Source organism: Stomoxys calcitrans, chromosome 4 (assembly GCF_963082655.1).
Source record: "Stomoxys calcitrans chromosome 4, idStoCalc2.1, whole genome shotgun sequence".
Taxonomy (NCBI): domain Eukaryota; kingdom Metazoa; phylum Arthropoda; class Insecta; order Diptera; family Muscidae; genus Stomoxys; species Stomoxys calcitrans.
The window spans coordinates 31016096-31040453 of NC_081555.1; the positions used below are offsets into that span (position 1 = coordinate 31016096).

Here is a 24358-nt window from a genome sequence, read left to right on the forward strand (position 1 = left end):
GGGGTTTAAACGGCGTGTCATGCATTTGGGTATATCCTGCAGTTGTCAGACCTTTTATGCAATATGGTGTAGTATTTATACATTTTTAAAAAATATTTATTAATTACATTATTATATAAGATCGTTGTTATATATGAACACAAATAAATAAATTTAAATCTTAATCTATATATACATTATAGGTTGGCAGATCAATATTTCAGGTTGCTTTGTATAAGGTCCTTGCATACTTTTAGAAAAGAATTTCACAACTGCATTAAACTTGTCTAAAGTCGATCTATTGGGTTGCCCAAAAAGTAATTGCGGATTTTTCATATAGTCGGCGTTGACAAATTTTTTCAACGGCTTGTGACTCTGTAATTGCATTCTTTTTTTCTGTCAATTATCAGCTGTAACTTTTAGCTTGCTTTAGAAAAAAAGTCTAAAAAAGTATATTTGATTAAAGTTCAAGTTCAAGTTTTATTAAAAATGCATTTACTTTCTCTTAAAAAATCCGCAATTACTTTTTGGGCAACCCAATACAATACATATGTACACAGTCCTAATATCCTTCGTTAATAACCTTAGGGGCCTTTTTTGTTGCATTGGTAGTAGGCTTAGACACTTTCATGGGCGGATTGCTGATTTTAAGCAACTCGTCCACCTGTTCCTTGCTGTAAATTATCAAAGTATCCGCATCCTGGGCAGTTTTCTTCGCTATTATGGTATTGTTGCGGCAAGTAATGTAGTCGAAGAGCACACCGCGCAGTTTTCTATTGGCGTACAAGAATATGGCATGCAGTTTGCGATCCATATACTCAGCTATGTTCACGGCTTTGAATGTTTCGTCTCTTTTAAGCAGATGTCCGTTGGCGAGTAAACGCCACTTCAAATCATCGGAAGCAAACTCGACGTAAACACTGACTTGCTTGGGAATTTTAGGGGATTTAGCAGAGGTTCCTATAGTCCCAACCTTTACGATGTCTCCTTTGCTTATGACCACGTCCATTTTTGCAGCAATTGATATTATAACCTCCTCCAGCGATGGTTGAAGTTCTAGGAAGGGGAATTTTTGGAGTACTACACTTCGGGCAGTACCCTCACTTAGCTCGTTATCATTTATGGTGTGTAGAAGTGCGGTCTTATTCGAAACGCTTGCTTTGTTTTTGTTTGAATCATCGTCAACGTTGATTGCGGCATCATCTACTAACTCACATTGTTCGTTACGAGGCGCTTCTTGAGTGCCCCTCATCTGCAATTCCATTCGCTGAATTTGGCTCTGCAATATTATTTTGTCTATGGAGAGTTGCGTGCTATTTGCTATCTCTTTCTCCAGTTGGGCGGTTATGTCTTTTAGCTTTTGCTCCATGTCAAGAATGCATTTAGTATTTGTCAATTGTTTATTGCTTGGGTCAGTATTACCCTGTCGGAAAACTCTGAGAGCTGCAATTTCACGGATCTTTAAAGCGATATCCTTTGATTTGTATTCATTGTCCAGGGTTAATTGTTTTATTTCTTGCTGCAGTAGTTTAAGGCGATCTTCATATTGCGAACATTGTGCTGTGTAATCAATTAACTGTGCTTCGGAATGGGCCTTGGTTGCGGCGTTCAATGATTGCTGTAGCATGGATAACTCTTTTGCCTTTAAGAAAAGTTTCTCGGCACTTTGTTCTTTCTCAATGATCAAACGTTCGTTGTCCTCCTTCAGAAGTTTGACTCGTTCTTCTGATTCCGAAAACTGGTGGTGTAGTTGGTAGAAGTTCTCTTCGTAGTTGGCATTCTCGGCAATTTTATGCTCAAGTTTTTTCCTTAGATCTTGCTCCACTGTGTATTGCTCTTGGATGTGGAACATATTTAGTTCTGACTCATCCAACAATGCTTGCAATTCATTTATTTTCTCTGCAGAGGATTCCAGTTTCGCATGCAGGTCTTCATCTTCCTCACTGGGAGCAGATGTTTCATTCCCTTCACTAAGTACGAGATATACTTTATATGTGTTGGGATTTTCTAGGCGGCATTGGGGACAGCTGTTTGCCCTAAAATTGTACATGCATATTGTAGTGAAGGAGGGGGAGTCACAACAACACTTACCTGGTCCGCCAGTCCTCCATGCATGAGAAGTGATACAAATGCCCACAATTTGTTACGTGAATATCGTCGGCTTCTTGGAAATCTTCCGTGCACACAGGGCACATCAGTTGCAGGCCAGGCATTTTGTTGTTGCGATCGTTAATCAACAATTGAATTGTATACACTGTGTAGGTTTAATTCTGTTTGTCTTTCGATAACATTAACCGCAAATTATCCAGAGTTCTATAAGAACATCAATGTTGTTTTCAACAATTATGAAGAAGAAATATAGAAATGTATTACCATACATACGACATGCACCATACAAAAAATAGTAGTATTGCCTCCACAAATAATACTGCCAGACTGAATTATACGACCGACATTGGTTTCTTCTTATTTTTGTTAAGTAGACAACAAAAGCTTTTTCTTTTGCATTATCAAGTAACTGACATGATAGATAACACATAATGGGAATACCCCGAATAAGGGGCCCAACTCTTGACATCAGTGTTGCCAATACTTTTCAATCCCTTGTCCCCGAAAATCCCCAAAATTAGATCAATTTCGCAAAAAAAATCCCCAAACAGTTTTGAGTGGAATTTTGTAAAATTAAATTTTTATACCCTTCACCCAAGGCGGATTTAACAAGGTGGTCTCAAGCGAACAGCTGTTAACAGCCGCCCAGGTCTGAGGTTATTAGGATGTCAGATTTTTGTTTGTATTCTCTTTCTTATTATCTTCTTTCTCTCATATTCTCTGCTAATGTACGCACACGTATATACACACGCACACAAATTTCTTTGGGTGTGTTGGCAAAACTTCGATCAGCAAAATGGCCATATATCACCATATGATTTCTGGTTATTTGTGAGGTATTTTCCTTAGGCAAGGCTTGAAGGGGAGCCATTCGTCGTATCCGTGATCTCTGTGCCGCTGGACAGCCATCACAAATTACCGTGCACGAAGCTACGAATGTCATCCGTGGCGCCAAGTCGCGCAAGGTGCTGTTCCCAGACGGAATCTCTACACTGATGCTGAAGAATCTGGATCTGCCTGGATTCGAGTACCTTACAACTGTCCTCAGCCTGTCTGAAGACTATTATAGAGGAGTCCAACAGAGCGATCTCCCTTCTTTTATCTGTAGCCAAGACGCATGAGAGCTTACTACTCCCGATCCTCCCGTTGGACAATTTCCATTCGCCGAGCAACAACAGCATGTATTTCGAAGGCTGCATAGGACTACAATTGCTTTACATTCCAGCACCGTACACAAAAGTAGAAACAACGTTCTCAAGTCCCTTGCGGACAAAGAAACCTTTGACTAACCATCTAATGCTTTTGGATATTGTGGCTTCGACCAGTGGTGTGAGGCTACGGTTACGGACACTTTGTTATCATTGAAGATATCTGTATTCATTCATAATTGGCAGACTAATTTCCATTGAATGTCAGCCAGCCAGCCAGACCCACTCAATACCATTGCAGCATCTTCCCTCCTTAACAAATTCAAAGGAACGTTGTTGGTTTCATCGTAGCTCTCCCATAAGGTTGATTCCATCAAACACTTAAGAAACCGATAATTGCTCTTTTCTTGTTATCTAGAAGGATACAATGTTTTAATTTTTCAAGATTTTCCAAATAATTCTGCAAAATTTGCATTTACTTACCTTCTAATATAGAACAACCGACTTGAGGTAAAATTGCAACTTTATTTGTTGAGAGTTTTCTGTAACTAAACACTGGCTGCTGCCATGGATCTTCATCAAAAGTAAATAAAAATGAAACAAATTTAATATTGGGTTGCCCAAAAAGTAATTGCGGATTTTTTAAAAGAAAGTACATGCATTTTTAATAAAACTTAGAATGAACTTTAATCAAATATACTTTTTTTACATTTTGTTTCTAAAGCAAGCAACAGCTGATAACTGGCAGAAGAAAGAATGAAATTACAGAGTCACAAGCTGTGAAAAAATTTGTCAACGCCGACTATATGAAAAATCCGCAATTACTTTTTGGGCAACCCAATAATTACCAATAAACAATATCTATATTTTTTACTTACCTCAGCCTTTTTGGTCCATTTTGGTATTAGCTTTTGTATTTTCATGTAACGGCTGCTTTTCATAAAACAGCTGACCTTTACAAAACATCTGTTCAAAGTTGTAAATTTCTGTAGGCAAAAAAAAATCCCAGTAGAAATTTGCAGGTTCTCTATTTTCGAACTGTCAAAATTTGCTCTCTCTCTTGCGCTCTCTTCTGCTGGCAAATAAAGTACGCGAACGACTGCCTGTAAAAATTTGTGCAACATCACATCATGGCAACATTTTGGCCAATGAAACCTAAAAAAAATCAAATGTGGTAACCTTGTCAAATCACCGAAAGAACGATTTAGGGAAATTTTCCCTAAAAAAAACTTAGTAGCATGCGGCGAATTAATATCTGCACCCTCTTTTCAACATTACCTTACCCGTGACATAATTAACAGGTAGTGTACCGTAAACAGCTGAGTAAAATTTTTTCTCGCGAAGTGTACCATCTTTCAACGAGTTTTGGTTGTGTGTGTGTGTATTATAGTTAAGAACCATAACACAAACAACGAAAGATAGCGCGAACTAGAGTAACATACGCAAAATCAGAGTGCACTCAATATTTTATTTTTGGGCAACTGCCACTACCTGTAAATGAATATATCTTGACCTTACCTAACCTAACATCGCCCACCCCAGGGCGGATTTAAAAATGTGGTCTCACGCGAACAGTTGTTCACAGCCGGCAAGGTTTGACGGTATTAAAATGACAGATTTTTGTTTGCATTCTCTTTGTTGTTATCTTCTTTCTCGTATATTCTCTGATCATGTACGCACACATACTTGCTGGATGACAAGATGGCAGTTTGGACCATATGATATGTGGTTGTTGTACAAATTAGACCACATTTAATTGTTTCGCCATGCGCCCATCCGGGCTTTACATTAATAGAATAAAAAATTTTCATGTTATAATACAAAAATCAATAAATCTCGAAATCTAAAATCTCGAAAAGGCCATAAATCCGGCGGTTAGTGGCCAATGTAAATGTACATTTAGCTTTCTTTGTCCACAGTATGGCGCCGTCGTTGACTGCTAAAACAAACAAACTATTACCAGGCCGTCAACCTCAATCAGTTGGCAGCGCCGTCAAATCCATAAGGGAGATGACTGTGTTGTCTTTTTTATGTACAAATGTGAAATAAACAAAATAGCCAACAACAACAAAAACAAAAAGATATAAGAGCGGTTAATAATATTAAAAATCAAAATAGAAAAATGTTTCAATGCATTAATTTGGGACAAGTCTTGATGGACGAGAACTTGCGTGTGTTTTACCTTTGCAACAACTGTAACATTGACATCAGGGATGGTTTAAGCCAATTTTTGGAACATTTAGAAGCCTGTGAAGGAATCGGCAAATTGTTGTCCGCCTTTAAGGCAGGACAACAACTGAAATACCACACAGAGAAGGGCATAAGAAAAAAATCCAAAGCAGGCAACGAGGTTTGTATTCACATCTCAAGGAATATGTGGATTCGTATATTTATTGAATATTCAATATTTACTACGAAGTTGCAAAAAGGATTCATTCAGATTGTACTATAAAAACTATAATAACACACATATTTTTACAGTTTTTTATATATGACTACCCCAACGTGGAAATATCCAAGCAGAGTTTCATAGACCTTATGGACATTGAGGAGGAGCTGTTGAATCCTAAATGGTATTCCGATTTAACTACAGACATAGGTAATGCCAGTGCTTCGGCAGCAAATTCCTCGAAGAAACAATACGACATCCTTGTCAAGGAGGTGACGCCTTTTGTGCAATTTAAGGAACCTTGCAATGTCAACAGCAGTAAAAGTCGAATCAACAAAAGCCAGCAAAAAGTATCGATGGGGAAACATTTAACAAATGTGGTGCCCACGCTTCCAAATAGCACAGAAAAGGGCTATGCGAGCAAGAAAATCATTGCAACCAAACGAAAATTGCCCATAGAAAGTGTGGGCAATGGACCAATTCAAAGGGTTAATAATACCAGCAATGTTGCCCCAATGTTGGTTTCAACCAAGAGTAATGCCTGTGCTCCAATTGCCAAAAAAATAAAAATGGTGGAAAATGTAACGAGCCTCAATGCTGCTAATCCCTTCCCGAAAACGCAATTTTTAGCCCCAAAGACCAGCAACATAGTAACACCTTCCAGAAATACAACAAACACTTCAGCAGAGCTGATGAGGCAACCCACAAAGGAGAAAGAAACAGCTCAAATCCTTAGCAAACTAACAAATTTAGGATTACAAATAAAGCGCACACATCCACCAATGCCTGCCACGGAAACTGCTGCTCCAGTGACGGACGACAAAACGTTACAAATACTTCGGAAGCTGCAATCAAAAGGAGGAATGAAAGTGAAATTGGTGAATCGGCAGGACAGTAACAAAATCAATGTGACGGGGTTTATAGCCCAACCACATCCAATAATCAATGAACCCATATTGAAAAAATCCAATAATTTAATAATACGAAAAGTCAAATAATCTTAAGGGTATTTATTGTTTCGATTTTCAAACGTATAGTCTACCCGCAAAACAAGTTCTCATATTTAAGCAATAGTATTTAGACAAACTTAAACACAAATAAGAAATAAAGACAAAAAATGCAATTATTATTTTCTATATCATCAGTAGAAAAATAAACATAGAAAACTAATTGATATATTTATAATATTGTCTAAACATTGTAATGCCTTGAAGGAGGTTAGGTTACGATGGAGGGAAAGCGACTATCAACCTCGGTTGCAAGGCACTTGACTTCCAGATTTAGGTGCATTATGTTTGGCCTTGAAGAAGGTAGAAAAGAACAAGTAAAAGCCGGCTAAGTACGGCCGGGACGAATGGATCGCATTTGTCTAGTCCATTTCCCATCTCTTTTTAGGCAAAAATAGGATAAAAGAAAAAAATTGCTTTGATCTTGGAGCTTTATCAACTTATGGTCCAATGGTCTGGACCATAATTGAACTGAGTGTTGAAGGCCATATTAGAAGTCGTTGTGTAACATTTCAGCCAATTCGAATAAAAATTGCGCCCTTTAGGTGTTCAAGAAATAAAATAGGGAGATCGGGTTATATGTGAGATCTGTATCAGGCTATAGACCGATTCAGACCATAATAAACACATATGTTGATGGTCATGAGAGGATGCGACCTCTAGAGTCTCATGAAGTCAAAATCCTAGATCGGTTTATGTGGCAGCTATATCAGGTTATGAACCGATTTGAACCTTATTTGGCACAGACATTGGAAGTCATAACAAAACACTTCATGCAAAATTTCAGCCAAATCGGCTAAGAATTGCGCCCTCTAGTGACTCAAGAAGTCAAGATCCTAGATCGGTTTATATGGCAGCTATATCAGGTTATGAACAAATTAAAACCATATTTAGCACAACTTTTGGAAGTCATAACAAAACACCTCATGCAAAATTTCAGCCAAATCGGATAAGAATTGCGCCCTCAAGAAGTCAAGACACCAGATCGCTTTATATGGCAGCTATATCAGGTTATGAACCAATTATAACCATATACGCCACAACTGTTGGACGTTATAACAAAACACTTCTTGCAAAATTTCAGCAAAATCGGCAGAGAATTGCGCCCTCAAGAAGTCAAGACCCCAGATCGGTTTATCAGACTATGCGCCGATTTGAATCACACTTAGCACAGTTATTGGAAATCATAACAAAACACCTCATGCAAAATTTCATCCAAATCGGGTGAGAATTGCGCCCTCTAGTGACTCCAGATCCAAGATCGGTTTATATGGCAGCTATATCAAAACATGAACCGATATGGCCCATTTACAATCCCAACCGACCTACACTAATAATAAGTATTCGTGCCAAATTTCAAGCGGCTAGCTTTACTTCTTCGAAAGTTAGCGAGCTTTCGACAGACACATGGACGGACATGGCTAGATCGACTTAAAATGTCATGACGATCAAGAATATACATATATACTTTATGGGGTCTCACAAGGAATATTTTTATCTTTGGTCCAAGGACGAGCGCTATTGATTTTGAAAAAAGCGGTTCAGATTTAGATATAGCTGCCATATATATGTTTTATCCGATAATGGCCTATTAAGTATGTAGAAGCCACAATTTTGGTCCAATCTTTACAAAATTTAGCATGATAGGTTTTTTTCGACGTCTTAATACGTGTGGACAATTTCAGATTTAGATATAGCTCCCATATATATCTTCCACCCGATATGACCTTTGAAGGCCATAGAAGCCACAATTTTTGTCCGATCTTTACAAAATTCAGCATAAGACGTTTTTTTTAAGTCTTAATACGTGTGCACAATTTCATAAAAATCGGTTCAGATTTGGATATAGCTCCCATATATATCTTCAATCTGATATGGCCTTTGAAGGCTACAGAAGCCACAATTTTTGTGCGATCTTTACAAAATTCAGCATCAGACGTTTTTTTTTTAAGTCTTAATACGTGTGCACAATTTCATAAAAATCGATTCAGATTTAGATATATCTCCCATATATATCTTTCATCCGATATGGCCCATTAAGGCTGTAGAAGGTCCAATCTTTACAAAATTTATCATGGTATGTTTTTTTCGAAGTCTTAATACGTGTGCACTATTTCATTAATATCGGGTCAGATTAAGATATATCTCCCATATAAATCTTCCATCCGATATGGCCCTTGAAGGCTATGGAAGCCACAATTTTTGTCCGATCTTAACAAAATTAAGCATTAGATTTTTTTTTGAAGTCTTAATACTTGTGCACAATTTCATAAAAATCGGTTCAGATTTAGATATACCTCCCATATATATCTTTCATCCGAAATGACCTTTGAAGGCTATAGAAGCCATAGTTTTTGTCCGATCTTTATAAAATTCTCCATAAGATGTTTTATTTGTCGTTCCAATATGTGTGCATTTAGATATATGTAGCTCGCATATATATCTCTCATATTAAATGACCTTTAATGTTCTAATAGCCACAATTTAGGTCCTATCGTAAAAAAATCTCACTAGGTTCTATTCAATATATCAATAGGTATGCAAAATTTGGGGTTTTGACTTCTTGAGCAAATCTTAACCAACTTCGCTGAAATTTTATGACTTTCAACAACTGTACAAAGTATGGTTCAAATCGCTACATAATCTGATATAGCTGCTATATAAATCGATCTGGGAGCTTGACTTCTTGAGCCTTTATAAGGCGCAATTGCTATCTAAGTTGTGTGAAATTTTGTACAACGGCTTCTCCCATGACCTTCAACATACGTGTCAAACATGGTCTGAATCGATCTCCCCTATAAAACTATCACCCTTTGTAGCATTCCACTATCGGCAACCTATGGCCACCGTGTTCCCACGGCGATCGGTCATTTGCACGGGAACGAGCTTACTCACCTACAGGAGCTTGACGAGCATTGCCACCTCCATATGAAAATGTGGCTACAACAACAACGCAAAAGAAAAGATGTTAACCCATGTTAACATACACGAAGCATGACAAATTAATGTACGAGTATTCAAATGAACGGCACTCATATTACGTATCGCCACCGCATATTTTTGAGTATACCGCAAATCGAAAAAGTACCACCGCTTGCAGTTCTCCCGTTTTTTTTCAAAAGAGCTTGTATGTTCTGTCATATCGTATATCTTTTCTTTGTAGGATAAGAACAATATAAATTTTATTTAAAATTATTAAAAAAAACACACATCTACCCAGATACGGTTAGGTTTAGAGCCATACGAAATTCCAATATTACATGTTCACTGTGCCTGTACAATGTAGTTATTTAAAGCTTAGAACTAGGTTTTGTAAACCCTATGGTTTTTATCTCTTCTTATTTTTGTCCTTCTTTGAAAATCGAGGTCCACCAAAGCTTTTGCCTTTATTGAATTTATTTTTACCAGCTTTGTTAAGCAGCTTTACGTTACTCGTCTTTTTCTTGGCTGTTATCTTCGACATTTTCTTATGGCGATTGGCTTCGGATCTTAAACGCAAAGCACCGCCTCGGCTAACATCGGTTAGATCGTTTGTGAACGCTGAATGGCTAGTGTGTCGTTTTAAATGTGAGACATTGCCATTGCTGGTGGTAGTGTCGGAGACTGCATTTAATTTTCCCGGACGCTTGCGCAACTTGGACATTTTCGCTCTTACCAAGGAGACTTTTTCGATTTCCTTCATTGCTCTTTCCTTAGCTAATTGCTCTGGGGTTTTCTTTTTGGGTTCCTCTTTCTTTTTCTTTTTGTTTGCCAGTTCTTTGACGGGAGGTCCATCCTCACCATCTCCACCATACTCAGGACGCGAGCGCTTCTTACTATTGGCTTTTTTAGGCTTGTCATCAGTCGTCAGAGCCAATCTCTCCTTCTCCTCTTCTCTCTGTTTCTTAGTTTGGAACCAGTCGCGTTGCTCTAGTTTTGTTCCCAACAGCTTGCGTTCCGTTTTCGATAGTTGTTGCTCCATTTTAGCAATTTGGCGTTCGGCTTGTTCTTCGTCCAAAATGTTTTCTGAAAATAGAAGAAATTAGAGTTTTTTTTTCTTTACACACATACCAAGGGGTCTCTTACGTATTTCCGGCTCTAAAGCAATTAGTTTCTTTCTGTACTTCTCTATTATTTCAGCAGGTATGATGCGATTTTTAATCGAACCCTCGGCATTTTTAATTATGTCCTTGACTATTTTTCTCTCTTTTTCTCCAGCTAGTGATACAGAAATACCAGCTCTGCCAGCTCTTGCTGTTCTGCCCACCCTATGGATATAATGCTCTGTGGTAATGGGCATAACAAAGTTGATGACAGTCTTTACGCCCACAATATCTAAACCTCTGGCAGCAACATCAGTGGCTATTAGCACATCGATCTGTTCTTCTTTAAATTTTTTCAATGATTCCAAGCGTTGCTGTTGTGTTAGATTACCGTGCAGCTCGCCCGCTTTAATACCCAACAATCCCAAGAGTATGTGAAGTCGATGAGCTTGTTTTTTGGTTTGTACAAACACCATGCAATGATCATGGAATGTGCGATAAATCAAACTGGCTAGTATGGGTTCGCGGTCGCCCTCTTTGTCTTCACGTATGCGTATGAATTCTTGGCGCAAATTAAACGCAACCTGTTGGTTGTTGTTGACAAAAACCTTAACGGGCTTGTTTAAAGATACCGCTGCCAAATCTTTTACTTTTTCGCTCATTGTTGCCGAGAAGAGCATAGTTTGCCTGGTCTTGGAACAAGAATTTATGATTTCCTTCATTTGTTCGGCAAAGTATTCGTCCAGCATACGATCAGCCTCGTCCAGTATAAGAACCTTGACCACAGAAAAATTTGGAAATTTGTTTGATTAACAAGTATTTACTTAACAACTTATAACAGTTATATACTAATCTAGATCAGATTACGCAGTCAACTACCACGTAAGACCATAAAAGGTGTCCTCATAAATATTCTAAAATATTTCAGAGCGCAAGGATAAAAGTCATCATACTTATAATTTAATTGTTCAATGTTTTAATTTGCCTAACGTAAATCTCACCTCTATGGAATCCAAACTAAAACTGGGAGTATTTTTGATATGATCAATTAAACGACCAGGCGTGGCTATAACAATATCTGGATTTTGCCTCAAGACCATTTCTTGTGCTTTTACATCCAAACCACCAATGGCCAAACCCGTATCTATGGTTGTGAACTGACACAATTGCTTGGTGACCTGATACACCTGGGCTCCCAATTCACGCGTCGGTACCAAGACCAAAACTCTAGTGACGGTTTTATTATTCATGGGGCGATACAAAAGTCGTTCCAATGTTGGCAGCATGTAAGCAGCGGTTTTACCCGTACCTGTAGCCGCACATCCACAAATATCACGGCCCAGCAAAGCAACTGGTATGGTGGAAGCTTGAATGGGTGTTGGATATATATACCCCAATACGCCAATGGCTCTCATTAAAGGTCTTGAAAGATTCATTTGGTAAAATGATGTTATAGCCTCATTCGAATCAATGGCCTCATCAAACTTCATTTTCTCCTCTTCATCGTCAGTATTTTCCTTGTCACTATCCTGCTGCCTGCGCTTCTTTTTAATCTGCTTCTTTTCCCGCAAACGCAGATTATCGTGTTTCAGCTCATCTTCAGATATGTCAATTTCTTCATCCGACGCGTCTTGCCTCTCTTTATCACCGGCATCAAGTTTATTGAGACGTGCAGCAATTTTGTCATCGGTCTTTGTACGGGCCTTTCGTTTCACATATTTCATTAGGTCATCCCATGTATCCTGATTGTATTCCTTAACCGATGATACAAATTCAAAGCCTTTTTCAAATTCGGTTGCCTTCTTCTGTTTAAGTTTTGTTGGCTGATACTGAAACGTGTAATTAATCCTTCAATTACAAGTATAAGAAAGTGAAAACTAAACACAAGTTACCTCTATTTCTGCATCTGAGTCTTCGGATAGATTTTCAACTTCAGCATCTTCTTCAATTGTGCTAATTAAATCCATATTTTCAATTAAACTCCTCTATTTCTGAGTCCACGAAGAAGGAATAACAACATTGGCCAACACGTGAATTAGTTGGGTACTAAATACCCTACCTACCTACCCCTCGGTTACTGAATATCTCATTGTTTTGATATCAATGGTGTATACTTAACAAGGTAATGTTAAGAGTTGTATAGCGTTAAGGTGGAGTTACGTGTTTCGCGCAGCATTTATGCGTACTTACGCGTGCATGAGAGTTACACGACAAATGCGTGCGCTCGTCTGACGAAATAAGTTAACCAACTTTGAACGCATTTCAGGTTGCGAAACATATGATTTGAATATGTTAACTCAAGGCGGATTAAATAAGGTGGTCTCACGTGAACAGCTGTTAACAGCCGGCCAGGTTTGACGGTATTAAGATGTCAGATTTTTGTTTGCATTCTCTTCGTCATTATCTTCTTTCTCGCATATTCTCTGGTCATTTACGCACACAATAGAATAGAATACCAACGTTATGCACGGAATATCAGATCAAACAGAACATCTTTTAAGATCTTAACATTTAGATTTACTGCAAAATTAAAACAAAGATAAAAAACTGTACTCAGCTGTCCGATGAGGGGAAATTACCCCAAACCGGACATTCTTTCGAGATTGGGGAAATTTTTTTCTCATTTGAGGTACGGAGAAAAAAAGTAAAAATTGGGGATTTTCTAGGGGACATTCCATTTCTTGATTACTCGAATTTACCTTATGTTTAGAGCTCGGTAATACCTTTAGATTAGGTGTGATTTAATCGAAAGCATATTCACCTAAACAGGTGTTTGTCATAGAAACGCATATTTCGAGATGAGAAATTGAGAAATTGTACATGAATGTGATAGACACACGCTTAAGTCCATCAGGAGGCATGGGCTTTAATCTAACGTACCAAACCTAGAAATGCTTCCAACAATTTAAGTTCGCGCCACCTAAAATACTAAAGGCTCTATTACACGGCATGTAGATGTCTTATGACATGTCAAATTTAGCACATGTTGAGTTGTACATGTCGTGTGATACAAGCGACAAAATAGTACATGTAATTTTTAAATTGTTTTCACAAATTTATGATTTAACCAGTTTTCTCACAACTTTATCAATTGTTACGCATAAAAAACACCTTTTGCTCAAATTTTTCGGTTATTTCATACGAAAATAACACACAGGTGTGGTAGCAAAAATGATGAATCGTATGTAAATTGACAATTTTGACAAACATTTTCTCGCGAAGTGCATTTTTCTCGCGAAGTGCACATCTGGCAACGAGTTTTGGTTGTGTGTGTATTATATTGAGAACCAAAACACACACAAAAAAGGGAAAATTGCGCGGCTCAGTAACATACACAAAATCAGAGTTGCACTAATCACAATTGTTGGGCAACTGCCACTAGCAGCAAATGAATATATCTTGATACCACCATAGGAAGGGATCCTTACCCCTTACAAGTATTATAACGCAGCTATGCAGAAGGCCCGAAACAAGGCCCTTTCGGGCCTGGGCTAAACCCAGAGATCTAAATGTTAAACCAGAGAAGACTGAAATATGCCTGTTCACGAGAAAGACGAAGGTGGGCCAATTTAACGCACCACGTTTCCTCAATAGGACGATTTCGATACCTGACAAGGTCAAATACTTAGGTGTAATCTTGGACAAAAAACTGAATTGGAAGTATCACATTCAGGAGTGTACTGGGAAGGCTCACAGATGTTGGGCACTATGTAGACGGGCCGTAGGCTCGAAATGGGGCCTGAATCCGAGGATAGTCTGTCACTGGCTATAGAGAAGCGTTATAAGACCGATACTTACATACGCCTCGTTAGATTGGTGGACTGCTACCATACAACAGGTTCAAAGAACATATTGTCTTGGCATAGGCGGAGCGATAAGGACCACGCCCACTATGGCACTGGAGACTATTCTAGATATTCGACACATTGACATAGGGATTAAGTGAGAGGCAGCCACTGCGGCTATGAGACTTAAGGCGATGGGAGAATGGATTGAGGATAGGAGCAGCTCATACCATCGCGGTATAATCGAAAGGAAACCTGGAAGGAAGAGGTTTCCGATCGGTTAACTGAATTGGAATTTGAAGTCGAGTGCGACGCACTGCTGCTATCGGCACAGTCTTAGATTGACGGAACCCTAGTATTGCCATTTCTGGAAGATCATGTTACACGGATGGATCAAAGCTAGAGGACAGTGTGGGCCTGAGGGGTTACATTGAGAACCCAGGGACTGGGATCTGTTTTAGACTGCCTGACCATAATAAGGTCCTGCAGTCGGAGATACGGGCGATCACGGAATGCGTGAAGCGGTGTGATACTAACGCGAGGACGGCGTGTGTGGACATTTTTACCGACAGTAAAATTGTCATAAGGGAAATAACAACCAGGACGGTAAGGTCACGAACAGTATTGCAGTGCAATAACAACCAGGCCGTTAAGGTCACGAACAGTATTGCAGTGTAAGAAGGAGAATAACGCCTTCTCTGAGGATAGCAAAATCCACATCGTTCGGGTGCCGGGCTATAACGGAGTAAGGGGAATTGAAAGGGCAGATGATTTGGCGGTGAAGGCAAGAGGACTGCCGTCAATAAACTTGGTTAACACGAAGCCTTTCGGGTCGACGCAGTCCGGTAGGTCGGCGAAAATCCTATGGGGGGATCCCGACCGTGAGAAGACGAGACTATTAATGAAAGAAAGAAGGAGGTCAGTATAGCTATTGGTATCATAACGAGACGGCAAGTGATAGCATATGTAGGGCATGCGGGGAAGATGATGCGACGTTGGAGCATTTCCTTTGTCATTGCTCGGTTTTCGCGTCTAACAGATACCGGAACTTAGGTGGAGACACAATACCAGACATGAACCAACGTAGGGGAGTGGTATTAAAAATTTTTTTTTTGCAAGTATCACGGAATTCCTAACTTCCAAATATTCTTTTTGAGAGGTTTCTTTATATTTTTTAGAGCGCACAACAAGCCGATTACTAGTTTAGTTCCATGTCCATAGTGGCATGGGGCCGATTAATATCTGCACCATCTTTTCAACCTAACCTAACCATAGGAAGGGTGTACCAATCTGGTCATTCCCTTCGAAAGGCTTGGAAATATTGAAGGTCTTGACATTCGAAGTCGATCTAACCATGTGCGTCATGGCGAAACAAATAAACATGGTCTCATTTGTTCAACAATAACAAAACATACGGTGCAATCCGCCATTTTGTCTTCAAACTGATCGGCGTTTTGCCAAAACACACAAAGAAATTTGTGTGTGTGTGTGTGTGTATGTGCATACTTGTACGTACATAAGCAGAGAATATGCGAGAAAGAAGATGACAACAATAGCGTCAAACGAGGCCAGCTGTTAACAGCTGTTCGTGTGAGACCACCTTTTTAAATCCGCCTTGGTACCAAGTATGGTTCAAATCGTTTACACCGAATAAAACTATCTCCCGATTAGACATCTTGAGCCACTGAAAGCCACAATTATTTTTTATTACTTACAATGATAAAATAAAAATGGGCCAATTCATTGGTTGTGTACATAAAACTTAATTTTTTATAAAAAACTAAGTATTTTTTTCTTTAGAATATTTTTTTTTAAGGGGAAAACCATTTTCTTTAGTATATTTTTTTAAGGGGAAAACCATTTTAATGTGAGATTTTCTGGGGAAAATTATTTGTGATTTTAGGGATCTATCTCAAAAATATCTGGCAACCGTGGTTCGCATGACCACACCTTATAAGTGCAGCCTGAGAAAATGCTTACACTTAAAACAGCTAACGGTAACTCTAATCAGCAGAGTAATTCACAGTCAGTCTTGTGAATCCCCCATAACTAAATTGAATTTAATCCATGAACCGAGTGCGGTATGCGCGCATCAAATTTCTCTTGAGTGGTTAGAAGTAAAATTGCAAAACTTAAAATGGCTTCTATATTAAATGTATCCTGCCCCGTATGCAAAGAAGTTTTCAAAAATTCTGATACCATATATTCAACAAGTTGCGGCCACATTTTTCATTTTACTTGTTTAAATGATTGGAAAAGTCGGTAAGTAATTATGTATATTGTTTTCAGTTATGAGTCATTTGGGTTTTCGGGCATTCGTCTATTCTGAGAAGGGCTGCTGACGTGGAATTTCAACTTGGCATGGGCGAGTTGATGGATTGTGTGTTAGGATCTTACTTCGACGGCGAGGCAGTCTTCCAGGAGAGGAGCTTTGGGCCTTAGGCGCCCCTCTGTTTCCAAGCTCAACATCTTTCTGCAATTTGTCCAAAATCGGTCCATATTTGGATATAGCTGCCATATAGACCGATCTCTCGATTTAAGGTTTTGGGCCCATAAAAGTCGCATTTATTGTGCGATGTCGCCGAAATTTGAGACAGTGAGTTGTGTTAGGCCCCTCGACATCTTTCTGCAATTTGTCCAAGATCGGTTCAGATTTGGATATAGCTGCCATATAGACTGCTATCTCGATTTAAGGTTTTGGGCCCATAAAAGTCGCATGTATTGTGTGATTTCGCCGAAATTTGAGACAGTGAGTTGTGTTAGGACCCTCGACATCTTTCTGCAATTTGTCCGAGATCGGTCCATATTTAGATATAGCTGCCATATAGACCGCTATCTCGATTTAAGGTTTTGGGCCCATAAAAGTCGCATGTATCGTGCGATTTCGCCGAAATTTGAGACAGTGAGTTGTGTTAGGCCCCTCGACATCTTTCTGCAATTTGTCCGAGATCGGTCCATATTTAGATATAGCTGTCATATAGACCGCTATCTCGATTTAAGGTTTTGGGCCCATAAAAGTCGCATGTATCGTGCGATTTCGCCGAAATTTGAGACAGTGAGTTGTGTAAGGCTCTTCGACACCCTTCTGCAATTTGGACCAGATCGGTTCAGATTTGGATATAGCTGCCATATAGACCGATCTCTTGATTTAAAGTTTTGGAGCCATAAAAGGCGCATTTTTTATCCGATTTGGCTGAAATTTGACATAGTGACTTATGTTAGGCTTTTCGACATTCGTGTCGTTTTTGGTTCAGATCGGTCTTTATTTGAGTATGGTTACCAAAAAGACAAATTTTTGTTCTCCAAAATTGAACAATGACTTGTACTTAGACTACTCAATGTTCGTGCTAAATTTGGTCCAAATCGGTCCATATTTAGATATAGATGCTATGGGGGCATAAATTATGCATTTTTTTTACAGGATTATGAAGAAAGGAGGTTTACCCGAGGTAAAGTTCGGCCCAGCCGAACTTTATGCCTTTTTACTTGTTTCCGTTTATGTTCAAGGACCAACTTGCTAATCTCCTGGTTAAGTTCTATTATTTTCAAGCTGCTAGGGTTGTTTCGGCGCAGCTCATCATGTTCATCTGCTGCTTATTCGGTCGGGGAAATTAGGTCCCAAAATAGGTATTCAAACAGTCGGTATGAAGCGGTTGGTTCGCGTTCAGAGACTATGAACTCATTTGGCAGGGGACTACTTACGACTACTTTTATGACGCCAACTCGGGTCTCAAATCCTGGCGACGATAACATCAAGATTTTTTTTTTGTGAGGCGGGCCGGTAAAAAGGAGTTCCCTTATTATTGAGCTTAAACTTGTATCGGACAGCACTAATTAATATGGAATGTTCGTGGGCAAATCGTTCTGTAATCTGCTATAGTTCCCATACCAACCATTGTAAGCTTGCCTTATCTGTGCAAAATACTACAAAAATCAATATTTCATTTCTATTTCCCTTTATTCCCTTTGTAGATCAACATTTTGTCCGCAATGTCGTGGCTCTAATCCCACTTCTCACAGACTATTTTTGAACTTTGACGAAAATAGGTGTCCATCGTTGGAAAATGAACTTCATGCCACCAAGAATAAAGTCTTGGATTTAACTAAAAATATTGAAAAGAAGAACATCATGTATCAGGAGCTTCGACGTATAGAAGAAAAAAATCGTAGAATTTTTGAGAAAAGGATACAAAATCAATCGGAGGTAATTCAAAAATTGGAAACGGAAAATGTCACCAAAGAAAATGCCATAAAAGTATTGTCGGAAGAAAAAAACGAACTTCAGGCCCAATTGGAAAGCGTTTTAAATCAAACAGAAAATAATGGCAGCATATTGGAGCAAAACGAAAGTTTGAAGGCTGAAAATACCAGTCAAGAAAATGCTACAAAACTATTGTCGGAAGAAAAAGCTGAACATCGGCCCGGCTTGGAATCCACTGAAGAACAAGAAACTGAAAATATAACAAACAACAACGGCAACATTTTGGAGAACAAAATACAAGATCTGTTGGAACTAAACAAACGTCTGAAGGCTAAAACTACTAGCCAAGAAAATGCTTTAAATGCATTGTCTAAAGAAAACACTGACCTTCAGTCTCAGTTGGAATCTCTTGCAAATGGTTCATCGCAATGGTTCATATTGCAAGAAAAGAACAAAGTGCTGGAGCAGAAACTAAAACTCATATCTTTAGAACTGGAGAAGGAAATATCGAAAAATATCCAACTTACAATGGATAAAATGAAAGCGCAATGTAATGCCGAAAGCAAGCAGCGGAGAGCATCGACAGCGAAAAAGAGCAAAAACAATAAGTCAAAGCCTATAAATCTTGATCCAGCAAGAGCTTTGGTAATTAAAAACTACACACCTACTGGCGGAGTTGTTTCCCTGGAAAATGAAATAATTTTCATTGCTGCCTCTATGGACTTCTTCTTACATAAAAACGAAATAACCAAGAATTTCTACAAAAATATGCAATTGTTTGTTGAGTTCAAATCGATGGAGACAAAGTCTACGCTTATGCGTAGACAAGATAAATTGAAAACAAATGCCCTGACAAAAGATCTTATTCTAGAAGAATATACTTGTGACATAAAATCATTATTCAACTACGCCAATACAAAATTACGTGGCCGTGTCTTCGGTTATATTGTCCTTCAGGGCAATTCTATTGTGGCCAAAAGGAATTTGCACGATATTGATACAATGGAAATCACTAGCCGCACCCAAGTCGATGATTTGTTAAAGCGAAAGCAAACAGAAGAACCTAAAATTGAAGTACCAAACTAAGCAAGCTTTTATTTTAAAGAAGCCAAAGCAAACAGATGAACCTGTATTGGCTTGATAACCAAGCTATCATAGAAAACATGTTATTTCTTTGTTTCTAATAAAAAAGAAAAAAATAAGCCCCCCAGGGCTTGACTCCAAATTTTTATATTAATCTCGCCATCTGCTCTCAATTACCTTTCACATGATACCCATATTGCCCCAATCGGTAAACATGCCATTATAGCCTCTACACCACCACTGTGGTACAGGGTATTACAAGTTTGTGCATTTGTTTGCAACGCAGAAGCTCTTGATGTTCTGGGCATGAAAATACAAAGTGATGTCCGTTGGGCCAAACATGTATTCGAAGTGTCGAAAGAAGCATTCAAGTGTTCAAGGGCTTCCTTAAACGGTGTAAGAATTACTTCACTCCGTCTGATCTTCTTAACATCTACACCACTTTCATAAGGCCGAAAATGGAGTACAACGCACATGTATGGGCTGGAGCTTCAAAATCATCCCTGGAGCTACTGGACCGTGTACAGAGGAGAGCGATGGCGTTGATTGGGGACAGTGGGGTATCCAACTCTATTGCCTCCCTTCATCATCGTCGCAATGTGGGTTGTTTGGCGCTGTTCTATCGGTAATTTTATGGTGTGTGTGTGTGTTCGTCTGATATTCGTCTTCTTATTCCTGATGTAAGGATGTATGTCAGGGTTACTAGACATTCCAGGAACTCACACCCCCGCACAATGCATTATAGAGAGAATTCTTATTTCGCCCGAACCGTTCGTATGCGCAATCGACTTCCGGCTAATGTTTTTCCCACCCACTTTACCATCCAAAGATTTAAGACAAATGTCAATAAGCACTACATTCTTTTTTGGTAAAAATCGGTTCAGATTTAGATATAGCTCCCATATATATGTATCGCCCGATTTGCACTTAAATGGCAGTAGCAGCCACAATTTTCAACCGATCTGCAAAAAATTTGGCACGGACTCTTTTCTTACTGATCTTAATATATCTGCAGAATATATTCAAAATCGGTTCAGATTTAGATATAGCTCCCATATATATGTATCGCCCGATTTGCACTTAAATGACCGTAGTAGCTAAAATTTTCAAACGATCTGTACTAAATTTGCCGCGGGCTCTTTTGTTACTGATCTTAACATGTCTGTAAAATTTCATCAAAATCGGTTCCGATTTAGATATAGCTCCCATATATATGTATCGCCCGATTTGCACTTAAATGACCGTAGTAGCTACAATTTTCAAACGATCTGTACTAAATTTGGCGCGGACTCTTTTGTTACTGATCTTAACATGTCTGTAAAATTTCATCAAAATCGGTTCAGATTTCTATATAGCTCCCATGTATATGTATCGCCCGATTTGGGCTCAAGTGACCGTAGTAGCTACAATTTTCAACCGATCTGCACAAAATTTACCACAAATTGTTTTGTTACTGATCCTTACATATCTGCAAGATTTCATCAAAATCAGTTCAGATTTAGATATAGCTCCCATATATATGTATCGCCCGATTTTCACCTAAATGACCGTAGTAGCTACAATTTTCAAACGATCTGTACTAAATTTGGCGCAGACTCTTTTGTTACTGATCTTAACATGTCTGTAAAATTTCATCAAAATCGGTTCAGATTTAGATATAGCTCCCATATATATGTATCGCCCGATTTGGGCTCAAGTGACCGTAGTAGCTACAATTTGCAACCGATTTATAATTATAGGGTAGGTGTAGGGTATTATATAGTCGGCTCCTACCGACTTTTGCCTTTGCTTACTGGTTTTTGGTCGGTTTTTAGAGGTGGCGCGGGCCTTCGTAGTTCGAACTCTACATCTACATAGCTTTATTTTAATGCCCATTTTGTCCCAATTGATAAACATGTCCCTTTGGGTTATGCTTATTTAACCCAAACGTTTTTTTTTTTATTTTATTTGCTTAAATATTAGCCAAGCCCAAAGAAAAATACCACCCTCCAAGATATCAAAAATACCACCTCCAAGATTCAGATTAACCGATTTAGACCATACTCGGTACAATTGTTGGAAGTTATAACAAAGCGACAAAGCCTGGCTGGGGGGACGTGTTGGCGATGTTCTCAAATAGTTTGGCATGGCTGACCGTGTCGAATGCCTTCGATAGATCCAGTGCCACGAGGACCTTTCTATCACATGACCTGGGCTGATTGAAGCCACGACAAATGTGTGCGGTGATGGTGATTGTTGTGCTCTGCAGTCTTCGAAATCCATGTTGATGCTAGGCGAATGGAAATTCTTCTACGAGGCTCGGGAGGAGTAAAGCCTCAAGCGTCTTTGCTACTGGTGCGAAAAGGGAGATCAGGCTGTACGACTCCCCCCGCGGCATCACTTTGCCCATTTTCCAGACATCGGGTATTATAAGAGTGTTCAAAGGCAGGTTGAGAACAGACGTTAGGTACTCAACTCCAGGTAAGTCCAGATTCTTCAACATCAATGTAGAGATTTCGTCGGGGCCCTTGGACGCCTTGGATGATGATTTGATGCCACGTATGACGTACGTGACTTCGCCCATGGTAAATTGTGATGGCTGTCCATCGGCTCGGACAGATCGGCTTCTCACGATCAGGATCCCCCATAGGATTTTCGCCGTCCTACCGACCGTTTTGCTGTTCCATAATGCGTATTCGTCGCCCACTCCCTTAACTCGGACTACGTCGACCCGAAAGGCTTCGGGTTAACCAAGTTTTTTGACGGCAGTCCTTTTGCCTACACCGCCAAATCGTCTGCCTTTTCATTTCCCCTTACTTCGTAATGGCCGGCACCCAAACGATGCGGATTTTGCCATCCCCAGAGAAGGTCATCCCTCTTACACTGCAAGACTGTTTGGGACCTTACCGTCCTGGTTGTTATTGCTCCTATGGCAATTTTACTGTCGGTAAAGATGTTCACACTTGACGTCCTCGCGTTAGCACCACACCACATCACGCATTCCGTGATCGCCCGAATCTCCGCCTGCTGGACCATATTATGGTCAGGCAGTCTAAAACAGATCTCAGTCCCTGGCTTCTCAATGTAAACCCCCAGGCCCACTCTGTCCTCTAGCTTTGATCCATCCGTGTAACATGATCTTCCAGAGATGGCAATACTAGGGTTCCGTCCATCTAAGACTGTGCCGATGGCAGCAGTGCGTCGCACTCGACTTCAAGTTGCAATTCAGTTAACCGATCGGAAAACTCTTCCTTCCAGGTTTCCGATGGTATGAGCTGCTCCCATCCTCAATCCATTCTCCCTTCGCCTTAGGTCTCATAGCCGTAGTGGCTGCCTCACACTTAATCTGTATGTCAATGGGTCGGATATCTAGAATAGTCTCCAGTGCCGTGGTGGTCATCGCTCCGCCAATGCCAAGACAACATGTTCTCTGAACCTGTTGTATGGTCTTTATGTTGCACATTTTCTCCACAGCAGTCCACCAAACTACTGAGGCGTAACTAAGTATTGGTCTAATCATGCTCCTGTAGTGCAAGTGGACTTTCCTCGGATTCAGGCCCCATTTCAAGCCTACGGTCCGTCTACACAGTACCCAACATCTGTGAGCCTTCTCAGTGCACTCCTGAATGTGACAATTCCAATTCAGTTTCCTGTCCAAGATCACACACAAGTATTTGACGCTGTCAGATATCGAAATCGTCTTTTTGAGGAAACGTGGTGCGTTGAACTGGCCCACCTTCGTCTTCCTCGTGAACAAGCATATTTCAGGCTTCTCTGTGTTAATATTGAGACCTCTGGGTCTAGCCCAGTTGCTTTGTATAGTTTTTATACCCTCCACCATAGGATGGGGGTATACTAAATTCGTCATTCTGTTTGTAACACCTCGAAATATTCATCTAGACCCCAAATATATATTCTTAATCGTCATGACATTTTAAGTCGATCTAGCCATGTCCGTCCGTTTGTCTGTCGAAAGCACGCTAACTTTCGAAGGAGTAAAGCTATCCGCTTGAAATTTTGCATAAATACTTCTTATTGGTGTAGGTCGGTTGGGATTGTAAACGGGCCATGTTTTGATATAGCTGCCATATAAACCGATCTGGGATCTTGACTTCTTTACCCACTAGAGGGCGCAATTCCTATCCGATTTGGGTGAAATTTTGCACGAGTTGTTTTGTTATGACTTTCTTTAAACAACTGTGCCAAATATGGTTCAAGTCGGTCTATAACCTGATATAGCTGCCATATAAACCGATTTTGATTTCTAGAGCCTCAAGAAGGCCTTATTATTATCCGATTTTGCTGAAATTTTGTACAACGGCTTCTTCCATGACCTCCAACACACGTGTCAAATGTGGTCTGAATCGGCCTTAAGCCTGATACAGCTCCCCTATAAACCGATCTCCCTATTTTACTTCTTGAGCCCCTAAAAGGCCCAATTCTTATTCGATTTGGCTGAAATTTTACACATATACCTCTATTGTGGTCCCCAACATTCAATTCAATCAGCAAAGCAATTCTTTTCTTTTATCCTTTGTTTATCTCAAAAAAGAGATACCGGGAAAGAACTCGACAAATGCGATCCAATGCGGAGGGTATATAAGAATCAGCCCGGCCGAACCTAGCGTGCTTTTTTAATTATCTCAAACTTATCAT

At 39.6% G+C, this 24358-nt stretch overlaps 4 protein-coding genes across 6 annotated transcripts; 2 read left to right on the top strand and 2 right to left on the bottom strand.

The window, feature by feature from the left end:
• Positions 1-461: 461 nt before the first annotated feature.
• Positions 462-3870, bottom strand: LOC106083925 (E3 ubiquitin-protein ligase TRAIP). 3 transcript variants are annotated; one of them, XM_059367892.1, is made up of 4 exons: positions 3720-3870; positions 2362-3650; positions 2071-2292; positions 462-2015 (listed from the first exon to the last, which is right to left on the bottom strand). In XM_059367892.1, exons 3-4 carry the CDS (start codon positions 2190-2192, stop codon positions 542-544), a joined length of 1596 nt encoding a protein of 531 aa, XP_059223875.1. In that variant the 5' UTR covers positions 2193-2292; positions 2362-3650; positions 3720-3870; the 3' UTR covers positions 462-541. The 3 variants fall into 3 exon arrangements, with proteins under 3 accessions (XP_059223875.1, XP_059223874.1, XP_013102702.2); XM_059367891.1 differs by having other exon boundaries at positions 2358-3650; XM_013247248.2 differs by having other exon boundaries at positions 2353-3650.
• Positions 3871-5269: 1399 nt separating this feature from the next.
• On the top strand, positions 5270-6748 carry LOC106083926 (uncharacterized). Its single transcript, XM_013247249.2, has 2 exons — positions 5270-5586; positions 5718-6748. The coding sequence occupies exons 1-2, from the start codon at positions 5359-5361 to the stop codon at positions 6621-6623; spliced, it is 1134 nt and encodes a 377-aa protein (XP_013102703.2). The 5' UTR covers positions 5270-5358; the 3' UTR covers positions 6624-6748.
• Positions 6749-9762: 3014 nt separating this feature from the next.
• Positions 9763-12681, bottom strand: LOC106083932 (probable ATP-dependent RNA helicase DDX27). The gene is made up of 4 exons (XM_013247254.2): positions 12547-12681; positions 11656-12483; positions 10698-11430; positions 9763-10637 (listed from the first exon to the last, which is right to left on the bottom strand). Exons 1-4 carry the CDS (start codon positions 12619-12621, stop codon positions 9961-9963), a joined length of 2313 nt encoding a protein of 770 aa, XP_013102708.2. The 5' UTR covers positions 12622-12681; the 3' UTR covers positions 9763-9960.
• Positions 12682-16456: 3775 nt separating this feature from the next.
• Positions 16457-19865, top strand: LOC106083897 (E3 ubiquitin-protein ligase TRAIP). Its single transcript, XM_013247192.2, has 2 exons — positions 16457-16701; positions 18412-19865. The coding sequence occupies exons 1-2, from the start codon at positions 16577-16579 to the stop codon at positions 19724-19726; spliced, it is 1440 nt and encodes a 479-aa protein (XP_013102646.2). The 5' UTR covers positions 16457-16576; the 3' UTR covers positions 19727-19865.
• Positions 19866-24358: the final 4493 nt, after the last annotated feature.

Excerpts from the sequence above, each read along its gene's own strand:
- LOC106083925 (XM_059367892.1), bottom strand. The coding sequence starts at position 2,192 with ATGCCTGGCCTGCAACTGATGTGCCCTGTGTGCACGGAAGATTTCCAA. Across the intron at positions 2,016-2,070 it reads ATGGAGGACTGGCGGACCAG|GGCAAACAGCTGTCCCCAAT; the intron begins GTAAGTGTTGTT and ends GTACAATTTTAG.
- LOC106083926 (XM_013247249.2), top strand. The coding sequence starts at position 5,359 with ATGTTTCAATGCATTAATTTGGGACAAGTCTTGATGGACGAGAACTTG. Across the intron at positions 5,587-5,717 it reads AATCCAAAGCAGGCAACGAG|TTTTTTATATATGACTACCC; the intron begins GTTTGTATTCAC and ends ATATTTTTACAG.
- LOC106083932 (XM_013247254.2), bottom strand. The coding sequence starts at position 12,621 with ATGGATTTAATTAGCACAATTGAAGAAGATGCTGAAGTTGAAAATCTA. Across the intron at positions 12,484-12,546 it reads ACTCAGATGCAGAAATAGAG|TATCAGCCAACAAAACTTAA; the intron begins GTAACTTGTGTT and ends TACACGTTTCAG. Across the intron at positions 11,431-11,655 it reads TTAGTTTGGATTCCATAGAG|GTTCTTATACTGGACGAGGC; the intron begins GTGAGATTTACG and ends TCTGTGGTCAAG.
- LOC106083897 (XM_013247192.2), top strand. The coding sequence starts at position 16,577 with ATGGCTTCTATATTAAATGTATCCTGCCCCGTATGCAAAGAAGTTTTC. Across the intron at positions 16,702-18,411 it reads TTAAATGATTGGAAAAGTCG|ATCAACATTTTGTCCGCAAT; the intron begins GTAAGTAATTAT and ends TTCCCTTTGTAG.